At 40.5% G+C, this 25791-nt stretch overlaps 2 protein-coding genes across 2 annotated transcripts; one reads left to right on the top strand and one right to left on the bottom strand.

Annotated features, from left to right (window-relative positions):
- Positions 1 to 13260: 13260 nt before the first annotated feature.
- Positions 13261 to 15638, bottom strand: LOC139884549 (uncharacterized). Its single transcript, XM_071868563.1, has 4 exons — positions 15537 to 15638; positions 13981 to 15413; positions 13837 to 13924; positions 13261 to 13740 (listed from the first exon to the last, which is right to left on the bottom strand). The coding sequence occupies exons 1-4, from the start codon at positions 15636 to 15638 to the stop codon at positions 13261 to 13263; spliced, it is 2103 nt and encodes a 700-aa protein (XP_071724664.1).
- Positions 15639 to 22807: 7169 nt separating this feature from the next.
- On the top strand, positions 22808 to 25219 carry LOC139884548 (heat stress transcription factor A-2-like). Its single transcript, XM_071868562.1, has 2 exons — positions 22808 to 23491; positions 24548 to 25219. The coding sequence occupies exons 1-2, from the start codon at positions 22808 to 22810 to the stop codon at positions 25217 to 25219; spliced, it is 1356 nt and encodes a 451-aa protein (XP_071724663.1).
- The last annotated feature ends 572 nt before the right edge of the window (positions 25220 to 25791 follow it).

Below are 25791 nucleotides of genomic sequence, written 5' to 3'. Positions count from 1 at the left end.
TTTTAATCCTTCAAAATGGTTGGCAAAGCTTTTCGTGAAAATTTCAAATAGCCTTATGAAATGAGGTCGTTCTTTTAAAAGAGTCCTAAAAGTGAATATTTTCTTTAAGGGTTAATACCCTGAAAAACCTCAAACTTGTACACTTGTGACAAATTTACCCCAAATTATTTTTTTGACCACCAAAAACTCCAAACTGGTATACCTTTGACAAATTTACTCTAAACTGGTACACTTGTGACAAATTTACATCTGTTAGTTTTTATTAAATTTTATTGTCAAATTATTAAGTTAAATTATACGCGACAGTTTACTAGTATATCAATTTAGGATTTTATGCATCGTTTGTCACAATTTACAATTTTTGTGATTTTTTTGTGGTATTAATCTAATTTAGCGGAGGACATATTTGTCACAAATTTATCAGTTTGGGGTTTTTTGTGGTCGAATAAATTAGTTTAGGATAAAATTGTCATAAATGTACCGGTTTAGGGTTTTTTTTATAGTCAGTCGTGGTAAATTTGTCACAAGTGTACCGGTTTGGGGTTTTTTATAGTAAAAAAAATAGTTTGGGGTAAATTTGTCACAGGTGTACCAGTTTTGGATTTTTTAGGGTATTAAACATTTCTTTAATTAGTCTCTAAAGTGGGTGACTAAGTATCAAAATTACTCCTAGCTTACTAGCCGACTATTGTCGATCGTTGAGCATGTGCTTATCACGTGGCACATTTTGTTGACGCTAATAATACAACCAGATCGGGTGAATAAGTTTATTTTCAAAACATAACAAATTTTCATGGAATTACTCAATCTAGGTTGATAGATGCAGGAATAGTAGATGATATAAGATGCAAGATACTTCCATTAGATAAATGATCAAATAAGTAAAGAAATAGAACACAATGCAATCAGACTTTTATGGTGGTTTGGTTTATGCCAAGCCTACATCCATTCTCCCAAACTAATAGCAATCAATAGGCCAAGGTCCACTGATAATTTAGTGGGTAGTTAATACGAAACACGTGTTGCTTCTATTCAAAATAGATAGATCCCACTATCAATAAACAATTTCTACCTACATACTTGTACACTCTTCAAATTACAAATTGAAATGAGTAATGACAACTCTCAAAAGAGTATATCACTATAGATCATGCTCACAACACAGAGAGAATGTGACTATATCGGTAACCATAACTTTCTTAGTTTTATATATTATATTAAAAGTGTATTAATCTTCTTATATAGTTTTCAATAGGGGTGAGCATAATTTCATAATAGAACCTAGAACTTAAGAACCAAACCGATAATAACTTGTCCAGTTCTAGGTTTTAAGATATACAGGGTGGGTTCCAAGTTTCAAAAATTGAGGAATCCGTTTCGACGAGTAAGTTCTAAGTTCTAGATTTGTGAAACATGGAACCTAGAACCTATAACCTAGAGTTTGGAACAAATTTTTATGTTTTTCTTGGTTTATGTCTTCGCGTGATTCTACGGTATTTCATGTCATTGGATGATAAGTGTATAATCTAGAACCATTAATTTGAGTTTCTATTTTATGACGGAAACTTTTATTTTGTTGATATTTTAATTTTTTCGTGTGTCTAAATATAAGTTATAGTCAGTGAATTGTAGTAACAAATGATGATTATTAAAAGTGATAATTCGCTACAATCGTTTAATTAATAATAGATGTGAAACCTGGGTGAACTGGAACCGACTTTGGAGCCTATGACAAAATAAGTTTCAGATTCTAAATTAAGCATGGTAGGTTCCAAGTTCCAAAAAAATGAGGAATATGTCCCAATGGGTAGATTTCAGGTTCCAAGTGAAACCTTCACAGAACTTGAAACCGTTCATCCCTAGTCATCAACCTCCAAGTCAATCGTTAGAGAATCTCTAAGAAAATCAATTAGTAGTTGGAATTTATGAACATAATTACTGTGAAATCCGATCGTCCATATAATCAAATTTTCTAGGTAATGAGGAGGTTTCCCTAAATAAAGTAAGTTATATGCGTCAATAATCTCTTCTTCTAATTGATCGAATAACATAGGTAACAATAAAATTGATTTTTCTCCATATCTTCAATTCGAGATTCTAGGCCCCGAAATTAGCTATTTATTCATTTTAACACACAAATTAAATCAAAGGAATCTCTAGGTCTCCTAATCCAAATTGTGTAAACATGTGAAAAAAAAATCTTTTTTTCCTCGGTCGATATAACGAGCTACTTTTATAAACAATTCTCTGAGTCTATCCAAACTTCCTGTTGATAATTGCCTTACGTATTGCTGCCCAATTCTTCTTGAGCACGCTAGTACTCAAGACTTCACTCAGCATTCATTTTGTCATGATACCTCCAAGTCCTAACAAACTTCCCGTTCGTCACTAAGACCGACAACAGTCTACCCGTGGGAATGAAGCGCAAGAGCTCGATACTGGGGAGGCTGATAAAGGTGTTGAAGTCAACAACGGGGGTGAAGCAGAATGAAGAAGATGTTGTAGTGGGGAAGATGAAGAAAGAAAGAGAGACAATAAAAATAGATAAATAAAAAAAAAAGCCTCTTTATGAAAATGTCCGCTGATCATGACCTTGGGAAGTGTCACATGTCATGCACATGCTTGCCGGCGTATGCTGAGGGTTATTCATTTATAATGAAGCCTATTTTCAAGACTCTTTTTGAGAATACGTCCAATTCCAAGGGCTATATACCGAATATTTTGAAGAATCTGCGACAAAAGTGGGATCAATTTCAAAGTTCCTCCCTCATTATTGAGAAGAGGAAGAAAAATGCACACATTCGAACTTTGACCACAGAAATCAGGCCAGGTGTCGTCGTAAAGTCCGCCCCAATAGATATTATTATCCATATTTGGTGCATCTTTTCTGTACATAACAGATGTGACTCCTACCAAATTCGGACAAAGATGTGATGAGATAAAGCGGACACCCACGAATGACGGACCAAGACAAATGAAAGCTCCAACCCCATTATGTTCCCAAAAGGTAATCACTCCCTTAACGTCTCTCTTAAGGCCATCTCATGTTCACGTTAGACATTTCAAAGCTAATTTCTCAACCATCCCTTTCCGTTCTTAATAAATTCTTTGAATGAATATCATAAAAGATCCCAAGTCGATATTACTCCAAACTGATTTATAATTCTCCATAAACTGATACGTTCGTGACATATATATATTCCATGAACTTATGTCAAATTTTAGTAAAAAATTGTCAAATTAGATAACACGTGGCATTAACTCAACTGATATGATAAGTTCACATGAAAATCCATATCAATTTATTACAGATATATCAGTTTGAATTTTTTGAAGCGATTTAGGATTTTTTTTTTATGGTACTAATCCTAGATTCTTCCTATGGGGAGAGCAAGAGTGCACATGATGTATGTGTATCCCTACACATATTAGGCAAACATAATCCTCACTTTCATGCATTGAAGAGGCACGTTATTTGTGCCCTACGAGAAAAGACATTGCTAATGGCAGTGAACTACATGCAAGTGAGGAGTCTCTTGGTTCCCAAATATTTACTATATTTTATGTTATCATGAAGTGACAAATGCTCAAAGTTAAAAATTTTGGAGCTGGTCTCACATTTAGCACATAAGAAGATAAAGCAAAAGCTTCAATTAGAGATTAATCAAGTAGTCAACGTAAACAAAATCCCCTTCCTTTTTGCAAGAAAAGTGTGTTACACATCGTAGCAGACTGCTGTCTGGCTCTAGCCCCGATGTTTTCAAATGAGAATTACTCTATATATGCTCTATATCCAACATGGGCTCTTGTTGCAAGCATCCCCATGTCAAGAAGGAAGAAGTTGATTGATGGGACACCGGAATTGGACCTTTTTAGTGAGAACACTACTTTAGTCAATGGTAGTAATCATTCAATCGGTTGAAACTACAGGAAATTAGATGAAGGGCATACGTTTAAGCATTGGAGTTCTACTCCCTCGAAACAAAGTTAAAACATGATAGGATAAAGCTTATACAAAGTTTAATAATGTTACGATATGATGAGGGATGAATTATGTAAAGTTTTTTTTGCTAATTAAGATTGTGATTCTTAAAAATTTAAATTGCTTGAAATAAAATTAGAAATTTCTTTCAATCAATAAGAAGTATACGTTAAGATACTATAAAGGAGGATAGTAATTTCCCAATAAAACTTTGTTCCAAAAAAAAAAATTCCCAATAAAACTCAAAAGTTGAAATGATCAAGGATTTTTCAATGTACGCGCTGAATCAATTTATGAAAAACCGAAAGAAGGGCATTTGTCATCTAAGATTTCCTATCGGTCCAGAGATTTTCTATCATTAAATAATGATTTGAAATTCCAGGCAAATTACGATGAAAATTGTAGCAAAACCAAGTTTCCAAATACTGTACAAGATACGTCGAATTCGATTATTATCCTGTCGGAGATAAGATGCAACAAGGACCTGTAAAGCCAGGCTACGTGCCTACAAGATTACAGCTAAGCAATAGGAAAGGAGACTTTTTGAAGATATTGCAAAAAAGCTTGGCATGAAAGAATTCAAGACAACAGGGAAAAAATTATGAAAGCCCATTTGGATTGTGGGGTCGTACGAGATCGGACGTTTGGCATCCTAACTCCCACTTTGAATTATTGCACCTTGCGACAGACTGCTGTCTGGCTCTGGCCGATGATTTTTCGACCTAGATTTGCTCTATACGCTAGACAAACAGACTGCCATCTGGCTCTATGGGCTCTGGCCGATTCTCCATCCAATGAGACAGACCTTTCGACGACCCACGTTAGGCCAGGTGTCCTCCGAAGAGAGAGCTTATCCACCACATTCATTGCATCTTTGACTAAATCAATTACTAGAAGACGTGGCTCGTACCAATGACCACCCAAGCTAGGCCAGGTGTCCTCCTGTTAAAGCCTGCCTCAAGAGACTTTCGTCTCCATTCGGGACACCCTTTGAGCACACAAATCGCTCGCAGATATTGTGGGTTCGTACTAGATTCAGACAAGATCTCACCAGAGAGAGCCGAAAAAGACACAGATAAATGGGCCCGACAAGACGAATGCACAAAGCTTCCATGAACCTTCGGAAAGAGGGGTCACTCCCTAACGTACTGTCTTAATCCAAGCAAGAAGACCTGAGTCAACATCAGACATTTCCAGCGGATTTATCTGCGTCTCTTCACCCCTATTTGGTGTCTACCTTCATCACCCAGCAGCCCTCAAATTTCCAATCTATTTTTAACCAATCAACCGAAAGGATGGAGAGGTAAGTACGGGATCTCTCACCTCCAACATGGTTCTCCCGCCTTTACCTTCATTAAATTATTTAAGGACATGTTCAAATTCAGTCTTACGGGTAATTAACCTAATCACTATATTTTTCGAGGCGTGAAAGTTGTCTCTACTCGCTTGTGTTCCCGCCAATGGCGGGGGTGAGGCACCGACCCGTGCCCAGGGAATTTTTACGTGACTTTCACAGGGCTCTTTTAAGGTCCGCTGAGACCAATGGATCCTTCTTATGTGAGAAAATATTGGGCGGTCTCGATTTCCTTATTTGATCCCCAGACTTTCCAAATTCCTTTGGAATCCATTAATAATATCATGTTGGATTTTTTTTTTATGATGTAAAGAAAAATTTGAGGTAAAAATAATTTGAGATATTTTGTGATATTTTTCTTTTTTTGTTTTTTTTGTCTATTGGCTTTGCACCTGTGTAACAGCAGGCTTTGCACCTGTGTAACAGCAAACGCCTCTTAGTAATATCAGTTGCAGGAGGAAAGATGGGCGATGAACAATACCGAAACAGGTAAGTGAGTAAAAAACAAGAACAATTTTTTTTTGTAAAGTATGCGTGAATGTCACAACTAGTAGCATAAGAACTTTGGGCATCTTGATTGGAAATCACCCAATTTGTCCGTTTCTTTTAACACAAGAATCAGCTTTCCTCAAGCATCAACGTATCAGTTGCTTGAGTTGCATCATTTCCTTTGGCAAAGAAAGAAAGTTATTTCCCAAATCCTATTTAACTTGGTTAAATCAGAGATGGGATATGGCTTCTTAGTTTTGAGGCTAGCAGCATCACATAGATCGTTCTTCAAATGAGAAATGAATCACCAGTTCATCTGAAAAATTTATCTTGCAAAAGGTGGAGGCACTGACATAAGTTAGTAGATGCCTCTACTACCGATTGATCCATTTGCCACAAAACTCAAGTGGATATATAACAAGGAAAATAACGTAGGTTAACCTAGGAACCCAACTAAAAAGGCTAAGCCGGTAACATTGAACTCAGCAAACACCTAAATGAAACCATAAAAAAGGGATAACTCGCAAGATCTTTGTTGTCATCCTGATATAATCAATGTGATCATTTTCATGCTAGACACTGGAAATTTTTTCATTGAGAAAGTTTCAAGTTGCAAAGGAAGAAATGGAGCCTCAACCAGACTAGTGGTTATATAACAAGGGACCGTTTGCATAAGATATGCTTCAAGACAGCTCATCTTAGAAGTCACTCTCTCTCTTGTTCGCACACACACTCTGCACAAATTTGTAAGATGATGGCCATTGATAGCATGAAGAAAGTGGCAAATGAGTTCCAAAGCACCTCAGCTCTGTCGATATGAACATCTGAGATCAATGCCAATGCACCTTCCACCTATGACTCCATAAGGAACGCTAAGAGCGCTAAACAAATAATATGCTGGAGCTTGCAAAGAGCATTTATGTAAACAAATAACTTCTTGGGAGATAGCAATTAATCCAAGGAGGCTATTTATATGCAGGTTCTTCATAGGTACATGCACTTTTATTAATAACCGATGGTATTGCGAGGAAAAGAAACTCGGCTTCTCAATCTGCATCTTAAAAAAGGACCACTGAAGTCGAGGAGGAACAAATAGAATCCAAGTATCTTACCTCTGTTTTTCAGGATACAACAATCTCATTCGTAGATCATCGCCTGCCGTAGCAAGAGCAAAGGATGCTTCTCCAAGTTAAGGTTCTCTTCGTTCGGCTTGTTCCAGTATCTTGACTGTAATTTTTATCTTTCGGCGAAGGCTTTCCTTGCTCGACAGACTCCAAGCAGTCTGCAGCTTTTGTGTGCCTCTTACATAGGTGGAGCTTTTCTAACATCCAGAGTGAGATGAGAAGGCTGTGCGTCCTTCGTGAGGAGAGCCAATATAATCTTTGGCTCTTTCCTCATCGCAGCGACGTGCAAAACTGTGAAGCCTCTTGCATTTCTACTATTCACATCGGCAATTCCGAGATCAAGAAGTTCCGGTCATGGTCTCCGGATCACAGTATGCTCAGGCATAGTGAAGTGCATATGCATCATCCAGAGTGGTATAGCGCTCCTTCGTCAAAGATAGCATGAGGCAAGCCTTTCTCTAAAGTTACAGTTTCGAGATCAGATCTCACAAAAAATTTCTATACAATGTGCCAGCAATCCGTGACTTTCATCACCGCATACCCGTGCAGCGGATAGCACAAGCAAAATGTCGTCTGGGGTAACCTTGTGAGAATGTCAAGTAGAGGCGCCTCTGCAAACGAACGAGTCTGATTGAGTTATGCTGCCTGTGAACAAAACAAAAAATGTCCAGCATCTCTAGCCGTAATCACCGATGTGGATTTCTTTATCGTAGTCTCCTCAGCTAGTTTCTTTTGCAGCTACTGCTGCGCTACTGAGCAGTTGACAATGGACAGGATCCCCCTTCACGCAAATCATCGTCTTGAAGGGGGTGTCGAAACAAACAATTCTCCCTATGAATAATATCAAATAGGACGGGAACTAATCAACCATAAAGTTGACACAACCGACCCATAGAGTCAATTTATACTGCGGAAGGGTAAAATGAAAGAGTTCCAAATTGTCAGGTGCTCTTTACTGAAGTAGGTCATAGGTCTAATCGAAGTTATCTCACTTCTAGTATGCGTTAGCATATATGTAAAAATAAATATGACACACATGATATTATCTAAATACTGAAAAGACTATGAAAAGTTACAATTTTTTTGATAAAGTATGCGTCAGTCCTCTGAATTTGAACACGGACGCTGTGAAACAAAGGAAATATATTTAGGCCGCACGACATGATTTGAAATTAGTTTTGCCGTAGTTTTAGTTAGGGGGTTACGTTAAAACTCTTTTGAATAGCTTTGATTGCGTCTCCTTATAGCGAAGATAAACTTGCCGACGTGCTTTTCTTTACCCTCAGATATATGTGGTCTAAGTCAACATTCAGAAATTTTCTTGTCGACCCATGTCACGTGTCTGTCTTTTGCGAATCTTCGTCCAATCACGTCACACGCAGACTTGAAGAAACCAGAAATGAAGAAAATGAATTGAGATCGAGAGCAAAGTTAGCAGATTTTAACAAATTTCCCAATTTACGGAAGGGTAGATTTGACACTAGCGTTCTGGTGTATAATTTTTTGTGACGTGAAAATATATTTGGGATAAATGTGGTCAAGGCACACAAATTTGGGATTTTTTTAACATAAAAATTAATTTGAGGCAAATGTTGTACCTATTTCGAATTTTTTGTGACATAACAATTAATTAGAAGTAAATATGATGCAAATATATCAGTCTACAGAATTTTTATGATATTAATCCATTTCAAATAGACATGACCATAAGACATCGAGGTACTCTAAATGTACTTAGGCTCTGTGTTTCTTTTTTTTTTGGTTAGATAATTAGGCCTTATTGATTCATGAAAAATGTTATATTTCTGTTTCGGAAAATTATTTTCCAAGGAAATGGCAACTTTTTCCGATGTTTGACAAAAATCTTTAAAACGAATTTTGGACAAGAAAATCTGATTTGAGTTTCCTAAATACATATATACTATTGGGGTGCTTGTGACTTGCGCATGGATAACCGAGGAACCAGGATCCTGAGTCCAACCTTGATGAATCCCAACCCAAGCACCAGGGACCCATGTAAGGCCACTTGGTCCCGAGCAAGAGTGCAAGTACCAATTTCACATCCATATAAGCCGAATCGAGAACTTGATGCCCATGCACAACTTCTTGACGCACTGGTGCTTGTGCTCGAATCCCCAATACCTGAGCTCAGTTCCACAAGGACCAAGCGAGGAACTCGATGACCCGGGTTGTCAATACTCGAGCTCAAGTCCTCAACACTCAAGTCCTGATCCATCAAGGCTGCCCTCAAGATGCCGTTGCCTATTCCTGGGTGCCTGATGACCAAGCGTGGGTCCTCAATGACCGAGCTCAGCTCCATCCAAGCTAGACCTAGGTAGGGGTACCGGGGTCCCAAGCTTGGTCTCAATAGACACAGGTTCAAGCGCTGAAGACCCAAGCACGGGCATCGGGTCCCAGGCCTAGCCTTGATGGACGCAGACATCGGGGTCTAGGGCCTCGATCTTGTTGGACTTAGGCTTAGGCATGGGGGATCCAAGCATAGGCATTAGGGTACTGAGCCCTGCCTTTGTGGACTTGCACTGGGCCACCAAGTCCCAAGCTCGACCTCAATGGACTTGAGCACGGGCACCAGGGACTTGGTCATGGGCACCAAGGTCTCAAGGGTAGCCTCGATGGACCGGGGCATCGACACTAGGGTCTTGGACCTCAGCCTCAATGGACCTACCTTCAAGTACGAGGGAATTTGTGCACGGGAACTAGGGACCCAAGCACAGGTATTGAGGTCCTACCCTCAGTCTTTATGGATCTGGCTCTAGTATCGAGGCAACAAGCACAACAGTGGGGCCTCAAGCCTAACTTCAATGGACCTAGGCATGAGCGTTGGAGACCCAAGCACTGACACCAGGTTCTTGGGCCCAACCTAGACCTAGGCAAGGGCACAGGTGACCCTGGTCTGGAGGTTAGGGACCAAGTCCTAGGCGGGTGGACTAGGGTCACAGGCCCAAGCCATGAGCCCAAGCCACGAGCCCAAGCCACGAGTATCTAAGAATGAGTGTTAGGATTCCGGTGTCCAAGCACTGAATTTCTGATTCAAACATCGATATCTAGTCATTATTTTATAATGATTTTCGATTTTTTTTAAAAGAATTTTCTAAATTTCCTTTTTTTGGTCGCACCATTTTCCTAATTTATGCATAATTTTTTCATTAAATCAGGAAACTATTTCCATTAACTTATTATTTTTTTTTGGTAAGGGTAATTAAATAAAAGGAAAGGGAAAGGACAAGTACAAAAGATCAAGTCCATAACCTACACTCTCAAAGAGCTAAGAGTGGAGGGGAACCGATGTAAAAAATGAAACAACCGAAAGCCCCAAAGGCACTAAGATAAGAAAAAACAACTATATAGGCCAACGGCAAACATCCGCCCTACCAACAATGGCTAAGAACGGAGTACCAAAAGAAACAGGAAAAGGCGGAAACTACAAGATCAGCAAGCAAAGAAGACCGCTAGATCGAATCCCCATGCCCTTTGAAGTCTATCATTTCTCGGAGAAGGTTGGACATTGGTGAAGGAATTGGCCTTGTCCCTAACCACCTTAAGGAGGTGATTTTTGAGAGCAAGAATCACCACTGACTCACCACGGAAGATAATTGCATTCCTCTTCTTCCAAATCAAATGACACAAGGCTCCAAAAGAGAACCGAACAATCATGTGATAGAAATCCTTTTCCATAAGGAACTTCATAGCCCAGGCGATCATATCTTTCCAGCATCTATTCCTCCAAGGAATGTTACACTTGGCGGCTCAAAAATAGGCCAGAGGAGCCAAGATACAACACCCGAAGAATAGATGATCAATAGAGTCGGGAACATCACTGCAAAAGGCACAAACATTGAAATCTATTCTGCCGTAAGATAGAAGCAGCACCTGTGTAGGAATGCGATTCCTCGATATAAGCCACAAAATAAATTGATACCGAGGGGCCAGTGCATTGTCCCAAACCAGAGAGGCCCACTTGATAGGAGTTCTTTTAACTCTGATGGATTCCCAGGCTGAGGCAACCGAGAAGGAACCGGATGACTCGCAACACCAAATAAACATGTCCTGCATCGAGGATAAAGATGGAAGAGTAATTGCCCATCTCTCTAAGAAATTTCTGAGCGTGTCTCCCAGCGGGGAAAACAGGTCGGCCACACTTGCACAATCAGGGAGGTGTACGCCTTCCCTGAATGAAAGAGGACCAAATCCATCTAAAGGGCCACAAGGAAGCCAAGAATCATGCCAAAGAGAGACAAAGAAACCATTGCCTATCACCCACTTGAAGGATGAACGAAAATAGGGTCTAAGTTGAAGAATTTTCTTCCACGACCAGGAACAAGTCCTAGGCTAAGAGGAGATCCAGAAATTCCTTTTCTTTAGGAAAATTGAATGCACCCAACGGCACCACAAGGATTCTTTGTTCGAGAATAGGATCCAGATGAATTTTACCATGGAGGCTCTATTACTATCCCTGAGATTCCGAATACCAAGACCCCCTTCAGCTTTCAGTAGACATACTTCGTCCCATGCAACTTTTGCACCGGCTCGACCTAAGGATGCACCTTTCCATAAGAATTGCCTCATTATCCTATCGATATCGGCCAAAACCGAAAAGGGAAGAGTGAATACACTCGTCCAAAATGCTTGGATAGAGTGGAGAACCGATTTTATGAGCTGTAGCCTACCTGCAAAAGATAGAAAACGATGTGTCCAAGATTGGATTCTAGCGGTAATCCGCTCAGTCAAAGCAACGCAGTCTACCCTGGTTAATCTGGAAGAGATAATCGGAACACCTAAGTAGCGAACCGGGAGCTTCCCCTCCTGAAAGCCAAACGCCCATAAGATTTTGTTCCTAATGGACGTATCACCACTAGCCATGAAAATCTCATTTTTGTTCTTATTGGGAACTAAACCACTCCAAGAGGAGAAAATATCGAGCCCTCTTTCAATATAACAACTGAATGCCAATCAGCTTGACAATAAAGAAAAACATCATCGGCAAAAAACAAATAAGAGAGATGGACCGGCTTACATCTCCAATAGTAACATCGGATCCCCTTGCCTAAGACCCCTCCCCCCCGGGAAAAAGCCATGAAGATCACCATTGATAGATATAGAATATCTAGGTGTCTGAACACAGGCCATAATTAGATAAATGAAATGGTGAGGAAACCAGAAAGCTTCCAGAGCAAGCTCAAGAAACTCCCAATCAACGGTATCACAAGCCTTGTGGAAGTCGACTTTAATGGCACATTTCGGCAAATACGGTTGAAGATGAAACCCTGCAAATAATTCCTGGGCCAAAAGGATATCGTCTCTAATTCTTCTTCCCTTTACAAACGCATTTTGGGACCGGCTAATCAAATCACCAAGAACTGCTGCTATTCGATTAGCTAAAATTTTCGTGATCACCTTATAAATAGTGTTGCAACATGCTATAGGTCTAAAATCAACAACCGCACTAGCATTAGGCACTTTAGAAATGAGAGCTAAGATGGTGGCGTTTACCTCTTTTAGAAGCCGGCCATTTATGAAGAAATCATGTACCGATTGCAGCACTGAAGGGCCAACAATATCCCAACTGTATTTATAGAATTCCACCGAAAAACCATCCGGCCCGGGAGCTTTACCCTTAGCCAGCGAAAAGAGAGTGTTCTTAATTTCTGAATCCGTAACCGGCACACACAGGGAGCATATTTGATCCTGGGATAGAGGCTGGCGGACAAACTGATTCACCTCATCCAGGGACGGCTTGACCAATCCCTGCTCCGGAGATAGGAGATCTGAGAAAAACCTAATGAACACTTGAGGAACCAAAACCAGATCAGTAATAATAGAACCCGTAGGATCTTTAACGTAGAGGATGCGATTAGATAACTGCATTCTCTTCACCGATTGATGAAAAAATTTGGTATTTTTATCGCCTTCCTTTAACGATTTGATTCTAGACTTTTGACTAAAGAAGGATTCTTCTTGGTTCCTAAGCTCAACGAAGACTCGGCGCTGATCTCTTTCCGCTTGAATAAGAACAGAGCTTGTTAGGTCAGATTGGAGGTCTAGTTGGGTGATCCTCAGAGCCTCTCTAGCCTCAGCAACTCTGACTGAAATATCGAAGAAGGCCTCACGGTTAAGAGACCTTAGTCGAGCTTTCAACATATTCAGCTTCGAGACTAATTGGAACATCGGTATGCCTATCACCGGACTGGTCCAAACCTGCTGAACAATGGCCTTGAAATCTGGGTGGAGAGTGTAGAAATCAAAAAGTTTAAAGGGCTTCCCCTTATGAGCCGGCTGTGTAATCTTGACTATCATAGGTGAAGATCCGATATCCCCGGATTAAGAAACGATGCCTCAAAGTAGGAGAATTGGAGATTCCATTCTCCATTTACAAGGACACGGTCTATTTTCCTCATCTTCCTCACATCACCTGCTGAGATAGACCAGGTAAAACGGCATCCAACGTACCTAAGATCCATCAGCTCAGCCTGAGCTAAGCACTGAGCAAACTCATCAAAGTAGGAAATCCAGTTGGTAGAACCACCCATACGATCAGAAGGCTCTTTTATTGCGTTAAAATCACCGGCAACCAACCAAGGAGAATTTTGAAAGATGTTACTGTAATGAATGAGATCCTCCCACAAAGGCCGACGGCGAGGGAATGCGTGTTCCCCATATACAGCCAAGACACAGCAATTCAGACTAGAAATATTAAACTTAAGAGAAACATGCACAGCTTGATCACTGATAGAGATAGATGAATAAGAAACCAAATCTGGGTTCCATCCAACCTAGATCCTCCCCCGGGGTGAAAACTCATAGTTAGAAATCCAATTCCAACCCCTAATAAGGGTGGAAGAGACTGAATCAAAAAAATCATCAGGCACTTTAGTTTCAAAAAGACCATTAAAACACAGCTTATTTACAACGGCAAACTGCCTGACTTTAGCCCGCCTAAGAGGATTGAGCATGCCTCTGATATTCCAAAAATCGATACTCATAAAAAAAACCAGAGCAAGGATCAGAATTGCCTCTTCCTAAAGGTCCTCTTTCCTGCGGCAGGCGTAGGAACCACAGAAGGAGGAGGTTCAAGACAAAGACGCAGTAGCTGGTCCTGAAGTATAGGAGGTTTTCCTTTCAGCACAGGTTTCCCGACCGATTGCACCTCATCCTCATTGGCATCGTCATGGATACTCGAGTTAGAGATCTCATCAGAGCTTTCTGACAAGGCCAGAGGAACATCAGCTGAAGGGGCGATCGGGGCAGGCAAGTTCGATCTTTCACGGACAGGCTCAGAATTCTCGCAAGGCTCCTCCAAATCAATGTCCTTCCGTTTCAGGACTTGGCCCTCATCAGTAGGAAGGAATAAGTCCAAAGAAACAATAGTAGTTGCAGCTGTAGCAGCCTGTTTGGCCGCCTTCTTCTTCTGCCTCTTAATTCTTCGCTTAACCTGTTTCCATTCCATATCTCCCGAAGCAGATTCAGATTCAGCAAGGGTGGAACATTTAGCAGGATGGAACGACAACTGTTCCCGAGCATTGAGTGAGTTTCCTGCTGGCGAACTGGACTCTCCAACATGGGTGGACCTGTTACCAGGCTGAGGATCCTCAGCAGCAACAGTAGAAATTTCCCTACTAGAAGTAGATGGAAAAGCCACCTCCTTACCTTTTGCCAAATGCGACCCCGCTTCATTCACGTGCGCGGGTTCAGCATCCTTGGTACCATCATCCAATTGGATTGGAACCGATTCCTTATCAGAAACTTTACATTTATGACCGAAGATTCCGCACTTTAAACAGGCCATTGGCTTCCATTTATATTCGACATCCACTACAACCGATTTCCCCATGGTTACCAACTGAATGGTCTCGTAGATGGGCTGCTGAACTGTTATTTCCACATACACCCGGGCAAAAGTTAGCATCGCCATCTGCTCAGTTTTCTCATCTACATAGAGAGGTTTCCCAAGAGCACTCGCCACCTTTCCAATGGAATGAGCAGACCAGAAGGAGAAGGGTAAGTTTTTCAATCTCACCCAAATCGGAACAGATTGGAGAGAATCTTTGTTCAACTCGATTCTTGGTTTCCATTGCTGAAGGATTAAAGGGATCCTTGCGACAGTAACCGTACTTCCTTCCAAGATCTTCCTCCTGAAATCCCTATTCGCAATTCGCAATAAGAACAGCCTGCGGCTGTTCGACATAACTTCCAGCAATGCCGGACCCCATGCTTTTCTCAAAACATCATTAACAACTTTAAAATGTAGCTTCTTTCCTATGAAGTAACCCACGAGACAATCAAATAACTTGGGGTCTACAGCTTCCAAATCCATTTCATCCATCTGAATAACAGGTTCATTGCTGTCAAAGTGCAGAGGAGTGAATTCCAGATCGTATCCCCTATTCGCACTACTTGCGATAGCAGCCCACAAGCGAGGAGCAAGCTTAATCGAAGCACCCCTAGGCTAGGGTTGCTTTGATCTGGATCTACCCCTACTGCTATTGCGGCCTCTCGCAAATCCAGAAGGATGTCGAGGCCTTGCGACGCCACCTAAAGGAATCGAGGCCATTCAACCTTGAGCATTCACATGATTGTCAACCACTGCGGGTCTACCAATATCAAGAGGGAAAGAGGTTCGCTTGCTCGGCCCTTCATCACTTGAAAGTTCCCAAACTAATTCGGACTCCATGACAGCAAGAACAATCAACAGAACTCAAGGAACCCTAACCCATCGCACACCAAGAAGCCCACGGAAAAGATACATACCAGGCTACAAGGCGGAGGGGTTTAAAGAGCTGCAAATTGCGCCTCTTGCCACGAAAAAATGGCCCCAACCGTCAGTCAACTTGCGCGGAATCAGCACCTGACGGATCGCAGAAACAGTGCCGGAATCGCCCGAGAAGAGAGCATCAATGAAAGTACATGCCCTTTCTCCATTGACTGATTTTTCTACACGAGTCAAATGCTGAAATTTTTTCCCGTTAATCAAGAAACTATTTCCTTTGAACAAACGGTTAAAAAAAAAAAAAAACAGAGCCTAAATGTTAATAAATAAATAAAAACGCTTTGGCTGTCATGTCACAAGAATGCAAGCGAAGTCAGATGATTGAGATGGCAAAGAAGAAAATGAGACTCTGCGCAAGGCGTACGTGTAGATAACAAGGCAATAAATGATAATTAAGGAATTAAATCCTGGTACGGTTGCGCGGTCCATCTTCCTTCTCACAAAAGGTTGGCAACTTCATTGGAAAAAGAAAGATTTTCAATTGTCCCTTTCCCAATGTCTTTTGCCATGTGTTCTCTGAAGCGCTCCGCGAAAATATTTTCAGGGAACTCCAGAAAAGTGAAAGCAACTGAGATTGCAGACGCTGAGTTTCACTGTCTAGTCTCGTCGCCTTGAGCATATTTGCATCTTCAGGGGTGGATTATCTGCTTTGACGGAAGCAGTTTGCTTCTCGGGATCAACAGGATGGTCCACTATTGCGTCCCACTGCCGCCATGGGTGGAGGAGGCAGCGACCAGCTCTGAAGAGAATGCGTTGGACGGGATCCGAAGTTGAGCGCCAACCGAAAGCCGATACCTTAATGGAGCACGGAATATTCTAGTCACGCATGACGGAACATGTACATTAGCAGCAATTAAGGTAACTTACAGATACAAAAGACGATCACAATAAAACAAAAGAAAATGCAAGCATAGGTGTGCACGTATATGCATATAACAGAGAATTGCGGAACGGAAGAATTTTGAAGAGAGCTTTTGCCCTCTCTAGCTCCATAAACACCCAGAGTATCTTCCATCGTAAGCTTACATTATCATGTAAGTCGATAGAGGAGGATAATTACAATACGCACATACGGGCCTCACTAGCAATTAACAGAATATCTGTTAGGGTTCTGCACCACTCTTAAGATTGCAACTGATCAGAAGAGCACAAATGTATCAGTAAAATCTTTTGGACAAGTTAATACTTGATACTATCAACAGCAAATTTAGAAAATCAATTTATCATCTCTCACATGTATCCCAAGTTCCCAACATAAAACCTCAAAGATGCACAATGAAGGGAAAGCTTCGATTTGACCAAAAAGAATTTCTGATAACCCTAAGCCTTGGAGCAGCCTCCTTTCCGATGCCACCAAAGAAAAAAAAGAGCAGCCTCCGAGTAAATGCCTCAGGGAACATATATCAAAATCTTTGGCAAAGTATGGCATTTAAAAAATTGAAGTCCTAGCGATTTGAGATTGTTGCACCATCATATCAGAAACAAGACGGAGAGGGAATCTCGGTTAGATGCATGCCGTGGTCGGGTAAGAATCGCCCCATCTTAGTATACGAGAAATTAGCATCTAGAGAGTCATCCTATTTGCCAAAAGAGAAGCTGCACTGCATCAGCTCAAAACATCTGAAGAAGGATAAAACCATTCAGTGCTTGCACGGGACCTAAATGAATGTTACCTAAATGGTAAAGGAAATAGTTGCTATTCAAGATCTCTTGAGAGAGTCAAGCCAGAGTACAGATCACACCGATGCTCAATGCTAGAGAACTGGATGACTGCATCCAATAAAGTAAAAAAGAACAGGCAAAAGGAGCATGAGGCCTTCTGGGCGTCCCCGAGAATTCCAGTGACATCACTACCTCAAAGTGCATACCACATGCATTGGTCAATTTATTAAGTTGCAGGTCCTCATTGAGAATTTTAGATCTGTCGGAGAACAAATTCGTTAGCCTTGCATTAGTCAATTTATTAAGTTGCGGCAGCCTTTTTTTTTTAAACGTTGTATGTAGTTTCCAGAGATTCTAGCTCTCCCGCCAATAATTTCTTTACTTGCGAAAGGTTGTGAATTGCTTGAAACATGTGTGGACTTATTACACATGTTACGATAATCCAGGTAAATCACCCTGACTCAGAAGAGTTGACTTCTTTGGATATCATAAGCTGATACAAGATCAAAGCTCTGGCAATTATAGTATGCACAATTTGGTTTCGGGAGGTTATGATATATCAGCCGTAGAAACATTTTAGTCACTTTTTTTTCCCTTTTGCCTTGTTCTAATCTGGGCCTCAAAATAGGTGGGCTCTGCAGTCCGTTCACTCAGGTTTTGTTGGGTAATGCTTCGAGGAATACCTGTTTATGTTTTTTTGTTCTCTGGAATAGAATTAAAACAAAAACGCATTTGGTAATTTTTTTGTTTCTAGGAACAATTTGTTCATGAGAATAGATTTGGAATAGAAACAAGAAAAAAAAATTGTTTCTTATTTCCGGGAATAACTCAAAAAACAATAAACAAGAAACGAGTTTTTTCTTTTCTTTTCTTTTATTTCTTTCTCTTTCTCTCTTCTTCCCCATCAAGGCTGGCGACCAGCCAGATGAGACTCGGCGACCTCGCCAAAGCCTTGCTAGCCCCTGACGAGGTCGCCTTGAGCTTGCTGGCCATCAATGAGTCCTCTTGGAGCCTCGCGGTGGTCGAGCGAGGTCCACCTCGCTAGATCTAGGCGAGGTCGCCTCACCTAGCCAGGATGAGGTTGAGCCTCGCCGAGCCATGACCGGCCAGACGAGGGCCGATGAAGTCGCTGGGCTCGGGGGCACCTCACCGATGGTCAGTCGCAGGTCGGCCATGGCCAAGGCTGGCAACTGATTAGAGGAAGGAGAAGAAAAAGAAAAAAGAAAAGAAAGAAAAAGAACAATGTAATAAAATTATTAATAAATTAAAAGAAATTCTAAGTTACAAAAATATTTGAGATTGTACCAAACGCATTTCTCTTCCGGGAATTGAAATTTTGTTCAATTACTTAACGCTTTTAAATGCTCATAAACTATTTCCAAGAACATAAATAGAAAATAATGTTTTTGAAAAGAAATTATTACGAGGAATAGAAACGTGACCATACGCACCCTTAATGATTAGATATGAAGTACATGTTTGCTTTGGTCTTATTTCCAATTTGCCATGATTATGTTTGCTCATGCATCTTAAACATGCATAAGTAATCACCGTAATCCAAAGGTTAAAAGTCACAAAAACCTTAATTTTTGTAAGCAATGTCTATCATGACACATTTACCCAAAAAAAAATTGTGTCACAAAAAATCATAAATTTATAGTTGAGTGACATATTTATACTCTATTAGGATTTTGGTAAAAATTGTTGTTAAAAATTTGATGTGACATTTTTAATTTTTCTTCAAGGACAAGTGGCGAGTGGCATTATAAAAAAAAAAGATTAAAAAAGAAAAAAAATCAAAGTTACTGTTTATCGTGAAGTTATTGTTCATCATCTTCAAAGTTATTGTTCATTGTCTTCAAGCTCACGATTGCCTAGCCAAAACGCCTATGTCCCTTGTCCATCAATGCCCAAAGTTGCCTAGACCTCTAAGGACATTGGTGAGCCCTTGCTTAATCACCCGTGATCACCGCTTGCTTGCAGATCTGGAATTTCATATCTAGGCAAGTGTTTTAGGAGGGGCGAGTCCCTTGACGATGATTTAGTTGCGGCAAGCTTCAAAGCCAAATCTAGCCATTGTGGTCACTTGAGCTTGAAGCTTGACCTAAGGGCTTGTAACCTAGGGAGGCTTGAGAATTGAGAGTCTTGAGCGATTTGAGGTCGTTGGGCTGAAAATATGGGTTTCGAAGACAATTGATTAACAGTAACTTTGGGTTTTATTTTTCTTTTAAATTTTTTAATGTAGCACTTGCATCGTGCCACGTTAATGCAGAAAAAGTTTAAAATAACTGTCATAAGTGTAACATGAAGTTTGTGATGCCCTTTTTTTATTCTAAATACTGTTGACACATAAATTTTGCCTAAATTTTAAAGATAAAATTTCATAAAAAAAGTCGGGGACCAATTTGGCCCTAACAAAAATATTGTTCACATCACCTAAATATTGATATTATTTGCCTTTACTAAGTTTTATTTTCTATTTTATTCTCCCTTATTTTACCCTACTTTCGAATGATCGTTCACAAAAGCGTTCCAGTAGCCGTTGGTGGTCGTTGAGGATCGGGCGATCCTTCACAGTTATTATTTCTTTTCGTTCTGGGTTCATGGGATGCTGAGGATCGGTCTCGGGGCAGCGTGAAGAAGAAGAGACCGGAGAGAGAAAGGGAAACAAAAAATCAAAAGAAAAGATAAAAAAGAAAGGAGACAATAGGCGGGCTGGGTGGGTAAGGGATCCTATCTCTTTTCCTAGTCTGGCGTGTGCAGAGAAGAGAAAGGACAAGACAAGAGAGAGAGAAAACGAGAGAGACATAAAAATGAAAAATTGAAGAAAGGTCATAAGGAGTAAAAAGACCAAAGTGGAAGAGGTCAAAAGGGGTCTCTCCCTTCTCATCTAGTCTGACAACGTGAGAGAGAGAATATAAAAAATATAAAAAAAAAGACCAGAGGAAGAGAGAAAAGAATAATAGAAAAATCAAGTGAGGGAACTCTTCTCCGACCATTCGGAGGCGCGACCCGCGGTCGGCCGGGCCGGATACGAATTGGGTGCTGTACAGATTCAGATTCAGGTTTATCTTGGACATGGAATCCGGCAGTTTGAGTCGCGGGTCTGATCAGCCCGGGTCACTAATATTTTTATCTTTTTCATATTTATGTTTATCCAGAAAATAAAAAAATAAAAGAACTTTATATTTTCTATAAAATTCAGAAAATGTCAAAAAAATAATTTTTGGTTAATTGTCTCCAAAAATGCAAGGAAAAATCTTGAAAATCAAAACAAACAAAAAAAGAAGAAATTAAACCTTAGGCTTTAAACAAGGTGAGGTGTCGAAAAGGCATTACAAGTCCACGTTCTTAGTTTTTCTAGTTGCATAGAGTGAAATATTTCCCTCCATATTTCATTTGGATTTGTAATCGACCCACCTTAAATCAATTAGTTGTGACTCCTATTTAAAATTGACTTGTAAGTTAAAAACTCGAATCATTAAGTCGTAAATTGATGGACATGAGAAAGTCCAAATTAAGCCTAATATTTAGTCGAGTCATTAGCCTCCGCACGCGTCCGCACGTAAGAGCGCCCGAAAATGGAGGTGGCGACAAACACACATTTTGGTTGTCATGTCCAGGGAAGCAAGATGATTGAGCTGGCAACGAAAGTAAATGATGATTGGTCCACGCTTCTATAACATACATTAAGTGATAATTAAAGAATCAAAACGCGTACCATTGCCCCCTGTCCATCTCCCTTCTCCCAAAGCGTTGGGAAAAGAAACAAATTCTAACTGCTCCTTTCCCCCTTCTTGTCTTTACTTTTATACTCTCAGCTTTTCTCGAGACCTTCGGTAACTACATCCTCACTGTTTTCGTTTGCTAGTGGGGAAAAGGATTAACACTTTCAACAATTAAGAAAAAAAACCTTAAAAAAAGAAAGAAATTGGTCTAATAGGTAGACGAGGCTACATAAACATAATGTTAAATAAAATTTCATGGACTAGTAATGCGAATATTCCCATAAGCGAGGACAAAACTTGACTTTAAATCGGAAAGTTTAAACTTACATATGAATATATACTAGACAAAATATAAATAGTCTCATTATAATCTAATGAAAGGATATATTGAGAACTAGATATGAATGACCTCTATCCTATGATGGCGCGATTTGTGCATAATCTATACTCACTCATCCAAGTCAACCTAAGCTAACTTGTCCCATTGAGTTGAAAAACAAAATATTGAAACTGACATAAAATGTCACAATTTCTAATTGTTAAGCATCAATGATATCATGAAATAACTTAAGATAAATTTTGAATGCTTTTACGCTATTTATGCCATACGTCATTTGATTTGATAAGAGTAGTTATAATACTAGACTGTTAGTTTATAAATGGTCAAAAATCTATAAACATAATCACATGCTTTTTTTAGGAGACTTTAATGACCTCACTTTTAAAATACTTAAAAGGAAGTCACTTATTCTTGTTGGTGGAACAAATATGGCTGCTGTTATATTCTTTGTCCGCATAATCTTATACAGCAACTGGACGTGATTAAGTATGCTCACGTGACTTTTTTATTTAAAAAACTTATAAAATATAATTGATTATTATTAAACCATGCCGACATGAATATTTTAATATAAAAAAGCTTAAAGATAGAATCACAATATAGTTAATATCCTAAAAAACTGTAAATCGATATACATGTGACAAATTTATCCGGGTACACATGTAATAAATATATCCCAAATGACCACAAAAAAATTTAAAAACTAATATACTTGTAATAAATTTATTCAAAATTAATTTTATTTGACTACAAAAAAACTCAAAATGATACATTTGTGACAAATATACCATTAAATAAATTAGATTAATGCCACAAAAATCACAACTGTGACATCCGAAGAGTAAAATCTTAAATTGGTACACTAATAATTTGTCACGTATTATCAAATTTAGTAATTCAATAATAAATGATAAATTTATCATAAGTATATTAATTAAAGATAAATTTATTATAAATATATTAATTTAATTTTTTTTATTTTATATATATTAATTTGAGAATTTTCAAGATATTAATCCTTCAACAACCACAAGGAAAACATTTCTAAGACGCAAAAGACAAAAGCATGGCGGCTCCTCGACGTTTCCCCTGTAAGGCCACCTGCCATCGCCGTTGTTACTTGCGCACTCCACTTCTCAATTCAAGCTCCCTCTCTCTCTCTCTCTCTCGAAACCCTACCATGTATATTCACTCGCTTGAAAATTTCTCATGCTATCTCCACCTTTGAACCTGAACTCGAGCTTCTGAGGGGAAAAAAAGAAGAAGAAAAAAGCTTGAACTCGAGCTCAAGTAAACGACGGCGTCTCACGGCGGCGCCGGCGATCATTCCGCCGGCCGTACCAATGGCTGTTGCGTGTCGTTTTCCAAAACCCTCTTCCAAGAATCAAGTCTTGAGCTGGAAAAGGCAAAAACCTTTCGCAAAATCACGGGAAGAAATCGCGTCCGTTGCTTTTCTTGACGGTGGCGACCATGGCGAGATAGGGTCCCAGTCGCCCTTGTACTTGAACCTAACCCGAACCGAGTCTCCTCGGTCACAATCAAAGCCCCGTGCAGGCGAGCTAGTATGCTCTGGGTCGCTTTCCCATTCGGGTCACTTGCCAGAAGTAGCCATTGGCGATGGCAAAATTGGAGCTCGGTCGTGCTTGCATTCGTGCCTGACCCGGCCCGAACCCTGTTCAGCTCTGGCCGTGAAGGCGGCGAAGATCAAAGAGGAAGTGGAAGAGGAGGAGGTCCCGACCATTGCTGATCCCAGGGATGCGACCATTTTATTGCCGTCATGCTCGTGGCAGGCAGTAGCGAACGATGTGGAGAAGCCGATGGAGGGGCTGGGAGAGGCGGGGCCAACGCCGTTCCTGAGGAAGACGTATGAGATGGTGTCGGACCCGGGGACAGACCCGGTGGTGTCGTGGGGTTTGAGGCGGGACAGCTTCGTGGTGTGGGACGAGCAGGAGTTCTCCAAGCAGGTCCTGCCTCGATACTTCAAGCACTCCAACTTCTCCAGCTTCATCAGGCAGCTCAACACTTACGTGGGTACTTCTTCATGTTTGGATAAGAGCAAACCTATATCATTTGTTGCGGTCGTTATCTATTGTATTGATGTGTATAAAGTATGTATGTGTGTGTGTGTGTGTGTGTGTGTGTGTGTGTGTGTGTGTGTTTTGGTTTAACTCTTCGGTTCTTTTCTTGGATGTCGTCGAGAGTGTGGTCTTCTTACAGCAGCCAGCGGGTAGTCCCCGGGGCAATAGGCTAGGCTCCGAGGGACTCCACTCAAAACGTTTGCTCAGGTATTGAGACTCAATTTAACCCATTTTGTCGGTTACTATTTGTGCTTTACCCTAGTATAAGGGAAAAGAAACCAAGAAACCTGAAACGGTGGGCGAGATACACAGATTCTATATGAAATTTCATGAATCACGCGGCACATGTTCACAAAAATTTGCATCAAGTGGCCGGTGGACGATGGCCCCTACTAGGCCCTCGGTCTGTCATCATATTCAAGTGATGATGCTTTAGACGGTAGTTTGCAGAAACTACCAACCGTGATATCAGAACACCCATTAAAGATTATCTTCTTACTGGATTCAGAAATGCACTACAGCAGTTCCTTTATAGCGGTTAGTATTTTGCATTTTACTGTTTCAATTGTCCATTTTGCACTTTCTAGCCGAGGATAAGTTTCCTTTGGCCATTGCTTTGTTTCTATCCAGTGTTCTTTAAAGCCTTCGGATACCTTTCTTCTTTTTAGGCAAGGCCAGAAGCATAATTCTGCGCTGTTGTGTTCATATTATATGTAGTAGTGTCCGGATTGATTTTGAGTCGTTTGCCTTTACTCTTAAATTTTCCACACACTCTTTGTACTGGTATTTGGATCATTGTAAAGGATCTCTCCTTGACGTGCATTGTAAGCCGTGTTCTTTCTATATTGGCCTATTAATACCCCTTGTGCACATCTTCCATTGAAACTTTCTTGGCCTTCATTCTGCTTATTTCTACTCTTTAGCCTTTGGTTCAATATGAACTCATAGACGTAGATTCTTCCTATCTTCTATTCTTTATGCATCATAATTCAAAATATGTCGCAGGGTTTTAGGAAGATCGATCCAGATCGATGGGAGTTTGCGAACCGAGGTTTTCACAAAGGGAAGAAGCACTTGCTGAAGAATATAAAGAGGAGACGCAGATCCAACGAGCATAGAGAAACATCGAGTAGTACTGTCACCTCTGATTACCAGAAAGCTGAAAATGAAGTGGAGCTCAAAACGCTTAAGAAGGACCAGGAAGCGTTGAAGACCAGGATCCTTAAACTAAGAGAAGAGCGGGAGAACTTTCAGCATGAGATTGAGCACGTCACCGAGCGGGTTCGCCATGCCGAGTGCAGGAACCAGCAGATATTCCTCTTCCTCACAAAAGCAGCCAAAAGCCCCAACTTTGTCCAGCATTTAATCCAGAAGAAGAGGCAGAAAAGAGATTTAGAGACTTGTGAATCCAGCAAGAAAAGCAAATTGCTTGGTCCCGATGCTGAAGCCACCAAATGCTTGAATGAAGCAATGGATCACATGATTCAAAGCCCAAACGTTGATTGCCTGAGAATCAGTGATGATTTGGCACAGATGGAGCATTGGCCAAATAGGGTCATGCCGGAGGATTTTAACATCATTCAGATGCCCAACCCGTGGCCTTCAATGGATGTTGAAGATTTCAGAGTTTCGCTGGGTCAGACGCCCGATCAGATGGCCAGAGCTGGGTCCCTCTGATTTGTCTTCAGTATTCCATGAGATGTCCGAGAAACTCCTCAGGGAAGACGTGGTTGCTGGCGATGACGCAGACAACATAGAAGTAGAAGACCACCTGACAGTGAATGACATGGGAATCTATCTTGAACTGGAGGGTCTGATTGATGGATTGGGTACACGAGTGAACTGATGGAGCAAGCAGTGAGACTGATGCCCTAAATTTCCATGTACTCCCGCGCTGCCCTTTCTGTTATTTTCTTGCTCTTTTGGGTTCCTTTTTGGTATTTTAAGCTGGACATCAGAATCATTGTTGCTGCTGTTTTTTGTGACCCAGATCACATATTGCAGCTTTTGCGTAGTTGGAGAGAGAGTGGAGTGAAGCCACCATTCGCTTCACGGCATGAAGGTATATGTGCCGGACACAGGAAAGAAGAAGAATCCAACCACTGAACTAGGTTTTGGTGGGTCAATGGAATATGCTGGTGTACATTTGTTGTAGTTTCTTACTTTTTCATCGTTGTATCAAAGACCTCCCAATGTTCTTTTCTCAAGTTTGCACTAACTTTTATTTCTTTCTGCGCTTGTGTTGTTAC

Source organism: Rutidosis leptorrhynchoides, unplaced genomic scaffold (assembly GCF_046630445.1).
Source record: "Rutidosis leptorrhynchoides isolate AG116_Rl617_1_P2 unplaced genomic scaffold, CSIRO_AGI_Rlap_v1 contig567, whole genome shotgun sequence".
Taxonomy (NCBI): domain Eukaryota; kingdom Viridiplantae; phylum Streptophyta; class Magnoliopsida; order Asterales; family Asteraceae; genus Rutidosis; species Rutidosis leptorrhynchoides.
Note: the sequence above shows the minus strand (reverse complement) of the source record. Positions and strands in the feature narration are given on the sequence as shown.

Excerpts from the sequence above, each read along its gene's own strand:
- LOC139884549 (XM_071868563.1), bottom strand. The coding sequence starts at position 15,638 with ATGGAGTCCGAATTAGTTTGGGAACTTTCAAGTGATGAAGGGCCGAGC. Across the intron at positions 15,414-15,536 it reads CCGCAGTGGTTGACAATCAT|CCTAGGGGTGCTTCGATTAA; the intron begins GTGAATGCTCAA and ends AAGCAACCCTAG. Across the intron at positions 13,925-13,980 it reads AAGAGGACCTTTAGGAAGAG|AGGCATGCTCAATCCTCTTA; the intron begins GCAATTCTGATC and ends TTGGAATATCAG.
- LOC139884548 (XM_071868562.1), top strand. The coding sequence starts at position 22,808 with ATGGCTGTTGCGTGTCGTTTTCCAAAACCCTCTTCCAAGAATCAAGTC. Across the intron at positions 23,492-24,547 it reads TCAGGCAGCTCAACACTTAC|GGTTTTAGGAAGATCGATCC; the intron begins GTGGGTACTTCT and ends AATATGTCGCAG.